We start from the raw sequence: 8,514 nt of genomic DNA on the forward strand, positions 1-8,514 counted from the left end.
AGCATGATATTTGTGTTGTAATCCATGTCCAGAAATATCTGGCACTACCCAATAAAATAACCCCCTAAAAATGTTTGAATAAGCAGCTTTTGGAACATGACTACACCTCTTTGTTCAAAACTAGCTATAGAAATCTTTAAATTGCTAAGTAGCACAGGCCAAAGCCTCTCCTTTAGTGCAATTACAGAAAGCCACAGACAGTGGACATTTGCTGTAAAGACTAGGTATGCAAAGGCAAAATAAGAACTGATTTTAAGTTACCTTTAAGTTCAAATCGTATCCTTAACATTTGATAGCCTCAGGGAGGCACAGTCTTTCTGATGTTTCAGTGCCTTGTACAACTATGATTTAGCCTTAAGAACCATCACAAATTAGTGTGTAATAGCATGTAACAAGCATATTAATACATGCTATTGTAACATGTAACAAGCATGTTAATACATATTATTTTGATTTGTTATGACAATAATAATTATATAAATTAGGATATAGTATATATGGTCATGAAGATGGGATTAAAACTAAGAAGTGCTGAAGATAATTTTAACAGTCACAACATGGCCAACGTTTTCTTATTTCCAACATGAAGAGACAATACATGTCCTAATATTTTAAAAAATTATTTCAAAATAGTACCGTTTTTAAAAGTAAGTTCAAAACTATGTCTTTAATATGTTAATTTTGATCAGAACCTAGATCAAGGCAGAGGCACGACAGCTCTAGTTTTAGCATTTTTGGCTGGACATGGACCATGCTCTACAGTAAATGCAGTGTTGATGCCCTTCTATCTTATGAAGTGCCATGTATAGTGCAAATAAATGAGAAATTAGAATGTTGCATGCTTTTAAACAGCTGTTTAAAGACTTGGAGTTTTATTCAAAAATATTTTGTCTTATTTTAACAGTCTGTATGCATCACATAACTTGGGCAAGTCAGAGTATTTTTCCAGTCTATAACAGCAAATGTGATGACGTATTTGAAGAGCATTTTTTCTGAATAGCTGTGCATACTGCACATCCCAGTGCATACTGCACTATCAGCATCACGGTCACCTATTAAATGGCACAGTAAACGAGGTAGGCAGGAGATCAACCATCCTTATTAAAATATGCTATGGTAGATATGGTAGACAATGGCTTTTATTTTACAGTCTGCCAAAAAATAAGTAACGTAAGGTAAAAATCAGTCAAGCTAATTCTAGCTTTTTAAAAAGGGATAGCTATTTTGAAAAAAAATTTGTATTATTTTTTTCAGTTTATTACTATGCTTTACAAATTGCTTGTACAGTGCAAAACATAATTCAGTTGGAAAATATAATGAAGTGATTAACAGCAAGTCTTTCAATTTTGATATAATGGAAATAAGAGGAACATGCTTTAATTTAAGTGACTTGGCAGTTATGTAATAGCTCATGCACTTGGCATTACTGTTCTAACTGGTCTAATATCAATTTTCATTGATATTAGAAGAAAGCCAGTAGCTGTGAGAATAGGTCAGATCTACGCCTCTAGATCTACAGGACCCCAAAAGGGGTCAAATAATCAGTGAGTAGATGAAATTAATAAAGCCAAAAGACCCCAGTGGACAGGATTTCATTTTACTCCCTTCATAACTTCTATTTGATAGTTCAAGAAGCACTTCAGGTCAATTATATTAATAGAAACTGTTTGAGTGAAAAGATGTTAATGATTATCCAAGCTAATTAGCATAGCTATTTTCACTCCATCTTCTACAAAGAGAAAGGCAGAGCCTGCACACAGAATCAGACTCTCTTTTTGATCAATGACGGAAACTGGCAGAGGACAAAAGGATGTGTGCAACAACTTAGCAGCTTTTAGTGACAATCCAATACTCTGTGATGAAACCCAAAAATAAACACTGAAATTTATAATTTATTAAACAATATTTAAAAGGGAAACTGAAGCAAAACTGGAACAATACAGTCACTGTCAAATATTAGTTTTTACTTCTTTTATATAAGCGTACTCTACTTCATTCCTCTCCCACTTTTCACATCAGCAAATGCATCTGTAGATCTCTGTATCTCTCAAGCAAACAGGCACAGAAATGGCAGAAGTCAAAGAAAATTGAGAAATATTTAATAAGAAACAAAAACGAGACTACCTAACTAAAGAATATAGGATCTAGTATATTGGAACCTACAAAAACTAATCCAAGCCTTTTCAGTTGATAGTTCTTCATAGGTCCATCACTCAGACTTCTAGATGGTGTCATGAACAAGCAGTTTGGCTGTAAATCACTCTCATATGCTACTGAAGCTTTTTTGTTTTCTTGTTTTTTCATGTTTCTTCTCATGGTTTACTGTATAAGAAACTGTTTTTATCTGTTTCAAACCCATATCTGATCAAATCTGGATACCTAGACGCAAAAGGTACAATTTGGAACCACGGCCAATTATAGCCATGAAAAATTTCTACCTCTGTACTCAGATTCAAGCACGCAATTGAATTGCTTCAAATAAAGTAACTCCTGATGCATGATTTAATGAGGTTTATTGCAAGTGCCAAATCCGTTCCCCTTGCCTGCAAGCCTGACTATGACAAGGGGCGAGTGTTACCGTGTAATTAAGCAGCAGTCATGAATGATGCTGTCCTCCACGAAGATGCCTCTCTCTTCATCTGTTTCGATCAGGCGCCCAGCATGGTACCAATGCACTTGGGTGGTGTTGTCCACGTAAGTTGCAGTACACTGGAACGGCAAGCGGTCTCCATGGAAAACCACTTGTCTCTGTGATGGGATCAGCTCAAAGAGAGGGAGTTCCAGAGGTCCAGCTGCAGGGAAAACAAAACAAAACAAAAACAGGAAAAAGAAGCTGCAATTAATTCCTCTCTGATGAATACTGTTAAGGGAACTAATTGTATACAATTCTAGCTTCTTAGATGCTCATGTTAAAATGCTAATATGAGAGACATGACCACTAACTACCCACTGAAGTCTGATCATGTTGTGAGTTCAAGAGATCACATTTTTTTCACTGGTGTGAGCCCAGATAAACAGGCTTACCAGAATATCTACAGAAAATAAGTTTTGTGAAACAGGTCACAGAATGGTTGATGCTGGAAGGGATCTTTTGAGATGCTCCAACCCAGCCTCCTTCTCAAGGCAGGATGCTTTACTATACAAGAATAAAAAAGTGAGTCTTCCAATTAGAGAAAAAAGTACAGCTATTAATATAGGTTCAGTTAACATTTAGAAGACCACTTCACTGCCAGTAGATGAAATGCCCACTGTGCTCCAGAATGAAACTTACTGTCTAGAGAGCCTAAACTACTTAATATACCTGGGATTTAGATAATGATAAGACTAATAAAAGTTCAACTTTCCCTTGAAGTTCAGCTGTCCCCATAACTTTTTATTTCCCTGTTCCTTCTGCCTATTCCACAAGTCATCTCTACTCTCTAGATAATTACTTAACATTAAATATTTATCTAAGTAGCTCTTTTAATCTATTAAAGGAAGAATACTTTTTACCATATTTTTTAATGAATTTTCTCTCTCAAAGCTCTCTCCAGGAAACACCCCAATAATGAGAACACCTCACATTCTAAGCAGGCTGTTAAAAAAAACAGCTGTCATAACCACAAACCCAAATGCCTAAACACAATTTAAAAAAAACCACTGCAAATTTGGAAGGTATATGTATTTTTGGCCCTTTCATCATAACAGATGAAAGTCTGTTATGTTACAGACTTGAGAGAGATTGAAGGTTATTTTCTTCAATCCTAAAGTCTCTCTAGAGACTGCTTCTCTAGATAGTGTATGTTTTCTTCTATTTTTATTTCTAGATCTCAAAACTACCTTAAGACAAGTTCTGCTAAATACTCTCTTTATATTATGAGACTAATGCTATTTCTTTAAATTCAAAACAGAAAATTGAAAAAGAGCGTTTTAGGAAAAAAATAACTGAAACAGAAGCTCTGCATGTAAAGAAAGATGATAATCTTCTTTGGGATAATAAGAAATAAAGGAGAACCTTATTTTCTTTTTTCTGATATAGTTCTTCTTAAGCAGAAGAAAATTACTACGGCTGATACTTTGTTATCATTGCACAAAATTCTAATGGTAATGAAAATACTGAAGACTCACAAACATGACTGATAAACACCTTACCATGAACGTCCTGCACAACAGTTCCCACAATACAGCCTTTTCACCTCAGCCTTCAATGCCAAAACAATTCACTGAGCCTGGGTCACTTTACAACCTCCCTCTGCAATCTCAGCTTAGACAAAAGGCCTACAGACTTGCACCTTGGTTATCATTCTACCATTTTAAAGCTAGATCTTCTCCCTTATTTTTCTTCTGTTTTTATTTAAAGGCCTCTCATCATTAATATCAATCCATTCTACAGAGTTGTCAGCTGAAAGGTCACCCTTCCACATTTGCACCACTAGCAACTATCTCAAACATCTATTTTTCTGACAAGTTCCTTTTTTTTTTTTCCATTTCACTGCTCACAATTTCATCTTCCTTAGCTTGCTCCTCAAAATCCTCCATTGCCCATAACAAATACAGATGAACTTAGCTATGCCTATCCAGGTTGCAAGCCATAATCACTGGTTCTACAACTGCTAAAATTTGTGGACAACTAACAGTGCTTTTCCTCTGCTTACTCAGCATCCCACCCTAACACACTTCTTTTACATCATTCAGATGTTGTCTTTGGAACTCTTAAATTGTGAGAAGCTGCACTTATAAACCTAGCTTTGGGCCCTTGTTACTATTTGAGTATTTAAGTGTTAAATGGTATAATCATCACCTGCTGAGTGATCCACAGAGGGATCACTTCTGCTTTTACACAAGGAAGAATGCTGGCCAGCACAGCACGCAAGATTGGTACACAAGTGAATATGTGCTACTGCTGTCTGGGAGAAGCACAGAGGATTACTAGCTGCTATGTACTGAAATGTTTTAAGTCTGCTGTGACTATAAAGGGCAGCCTTCAGAAAGCTCTCCTTACCTGTGTACCCATCCTGTACTTTACCTTTTGACTGCATCTGTTATATGGAGACAAAGATGCACTACAGAAAATTCCTTGAAACATACACAATATTTTTATATCACCTTTGGCTTCTAATTAAGAGAAAAGAAGGTAAATCTATATTAATACCTCATTCCTAATAGCTGCAGCCTTGGTCTCAATCACTTATATTAAATGTTTTTAACTAGCAGATGGAGAGAATCTCTCTCTCCCAAAAAGTTGGTGTTGCATTATGAAGTCAATTATGGAATATAAGGAAAAGATATGGAGTGCAAATTTAGCCATAAATTAATGAAATTACTACCAAAATGTAGAAAATTAAGCATACTGTCACAAGTACAGCAGCAAGAGATACTACTCACAGAAACAAAATATTTCCCATGAATACAGTGTTTTTAACTGAGGATGTTGTATCTGGTCAAATGGTTTTGGCCATGCAGTGAGTGACACATTGTGTCACGAGGCTATGAAATAGGAAGAGTGTGAACTGGAGCATCGATAACTTTAAGTCAAGTTAAATAACTTGTTGAGCATATGGATGAAGTGTAACACTAGCACTCTCAAATTATCTGTCTTTAGCACTGGTGTCTAAGGCTCTCCCATTAACCCGTCTGTTGCTCAGCCTTGGGGATCACCAAACCCAGAAATGGAATGGGAATGAAGTGTTCTCTGTGGGTTTTGTCGATTAATGATCACAATAAATGAAAACATTTTTTACTTCAGTATGTCAAAAAATGATCAGTCCTATCAACAGTGTACTCATTTTCTTCTTCTTTGCAAATCCTTTTAAGTGCCAACAAAGATGCAAAATGAATTAAACATACCTTTGGAATTAAACATACCATTATGCTAGCATATCCTCCTGACCATCTTTGAGAATGTACCTATTTGGGTTGGCCAAATTGACAAATAATGATGAAATCTCATTTTCAAATTGAAAATAATAAAATTTCTATGGATTATGACATTTGCAGACCATGGAAGGTAAACATAAGTACTTCTGGAAAACATCTGCTTTTAATCTCTGTGAGGTCCACATAAAAAAATTAATACCAGAGCTAATCCTCAGTTGCTTTCCAGGGATAGTAATGATTTAAATGTCTGAGGCTGGCTCTGCAACCATTATTCATGCAGAAGTTTCAGTTGACTTCTGTGACACATCTCACAGTTATGAGGATTAATTGCATCAATAAGAGTTTCAGGATTAGGACCAATACCCTTTATTTCAAATGACTAAAAAATTATTGTAGAATTCCATCGGCATCAGCTGGAAATACTTATTTTAAGTCCATAATCCAACAATCTTTCAAATTCAGAACACAAATAAAAGTATTTATTAATGCTGTACACACATTTTCAAGCTTGACTTTGAGAATAAAGTACAAAGTAAGAAATTCTGAAAGTAGTTGGAACGATTTTGGCATTGATTTGACAGCACTTTAAATATAACAGCTCTCCAAGCATAGCTCTACACAACAGAATTTTCTTCTTTGGTTATGTGGGTAATAAAGACTAAATTGGGATTACTGAATATATATAATCTCTGATGTTCAAATTTATGTGTGTGTGTGCACATATGGCAGACACAACAGCTTCATAAGATTAAAAAGTTCACTATTGTATGTTGAGAAGGGAGGGAGTAATTTACAGGGATTTTATTTACTTTTTACACACTTGAACAATACTCCAAGATGCTCGTTTCAAGATCATGCACTGTGCTGCCCTCAAGTTTGGAGCGAACACCACTATCTGCAAATGAGAGGTGTGACTCCTCTCTAGGCATTTAGATCAAGAGCTGATGGAGTGTTTTACAGTCTTTACCTGTCTTGTCTCTCCAGTCAGCACTAAACCATGATTGCAGCAGAGCACCACAGGAATCACTGATTGCAGCATGAATCTAAAGGTCTAACCCATCATTACAGTAATTACATCTTTTTCGTTATCTTTCACTTCTCAGCAGAAAAGGGTTTTGTTGACTGAAGGCCAGACTCTTCATGCAATCTAGTCTTGTATTTCAGATTAGCTCTAGACTAGAATACTGAGGACATACAGAGAGGGAATCGGGTTACACAAATACCACTGAATTAGGGTATCACTTGAGTCCTTTTCACAGAGAGTATAGCCCTGCACATTTTAATGCATGCAGTGCCCCAAGATGTTAAAAAAGTTGAAAAAGAAAATAGAAATTATTTTAAAAACAGTTAGCTAAAACAGAAAAATAGCAAGGTGTGCTGAAGCTCTAAGGAAATGTTCCAATGCATGTGTCCTTAATATATTTCTAAAAGAATTTGTCTCACACACACGTACACACATTATGTATATCCTATTTTTTCCTTCCAATTCAGTTCTCGAGATTTTAAAAGTATTTCAATTTCCTATCTAGTTTTTGCCTTCCTTTCTGTTTTAAAAGTTGGAAAGGAGGAAAGTATGAAGGAAATACTGCTGTTGCCTGACATACATGGAACAAAAATGCTTGTAAAAAAGATAACATAAACTGCATTTCTACCCATATTTTAGTTATTTTTTAAGTACCATATTATTTAGATAATATTCACTTCTAATGAATGGTCACTACTGTCTTCTGGGGGAATGACCAAAAGCAAATCTGTAAGCCCAAAACCTGGCCCACGCCAACAGCTTTGCCTAAACACCACAGAAAGCTGGCTAGTCATCAACCAACGTGACCAGCACAAGGTACTGGAGAAACTGTGTCCTACCTCTAGCCACTTTCGTTGCATTTTCTGCTGCATAACCTTTAACCTGGGCAGCTCAGCTCTACAGCTCAACAGCTACTAAGTGCATAAACCTGTACTGCACCAGCACATTCTGCTGCTCAGTCTACCAGAACAGTTTTCTGCTGTGCTTTTTCTGGTCCTCATTAATTGGCTTTGTTTGACATCAACAGTTTTCACACAACCAGAAACAGGAAAATCCACAGGTTTCTCCAGGCTGCCCACACATCAGCAGTACTACAGTGCTCACATCTCAGGATACACCATTGACTTCAGTTAATTGGTAGAAAATTCAGTTTGCTACAGTGTACCACAAGCTTCTGGGACAGAAAAAAAAAGCCAGAGGTTGGCATTTTGCTTCTTGTTAATCACTTGATTTACTGTATTGCCAATGGGCTTTTTATTTGAACTGAGTGTGCCTACAGAGTGCGGCACATCCTGCTGACAAAAGTGTGAGTTAGAGCTCTAATATTTGTATACAGTCTCAGTGGGAAAGAAATGTGCATGGAAAGCACAGTGGGGGAAAGATGGAAGTGAGGACAAAGCAAAGGAACCAATCCAAGAAAAAGGACAGATGAAAATGAGGAAAAACAAATTGAAAAACATTAGTTAAAAATCTGAATTGCTGACAGTGCAAATTACATCTGATGATATTTACTGAACGGAACTGGAGAAAAAGAGCGTGATCTGAACCGCTCCAATGGCCAGCTCTGCCAAAAAGGGAGGTGCCAGCACACCAACGCCAGTTTCTGTGTTGCAAAATTTGCTGGCAGTAATGAA

At 36.4% G+C, this 8,514-nt stretch overlaps 1 protein-coding gene across 1 annotated transcript in view; it reads right to left on the minus strand.

Annotated features, from left to right (window-relative positions):
* LOC121660085 (adhesion G protein-coupled receptor A3-like) overlaps positions 1-8,514 on the minus strand; it is a 263,515-nt gene that overhangs the window by 130,850 nt on the left and 124,151 nt on the right. The window contains exon 7 of the mRNA XM_042019066.1: positions 2,579-2,792. Within this exon, the coding sequence (XP_041875000.1) occupies positions 2,579-2,792 (214 nt within the window). The remainder of the gene's footprint in view (positions 1-2,578; positions 2,793-8,514) is intronic.

This window comes from Corvus kubaryi, unplaced genomic scaffold (genome assembly GCF_017639235.1).
Source record: "Corvus kubaryi isolate FWS band 111438036 unplaced genomic scaffold, C.kubaryi_AGA036_p1.0 138, whole genome shotgun sequence".
Taxonomy (NCBI): Eukaryota; Metazoa; Chordata; class Aves; order Passeriformes; family Corvidae; genus Corvus; species Corvus kubaryi.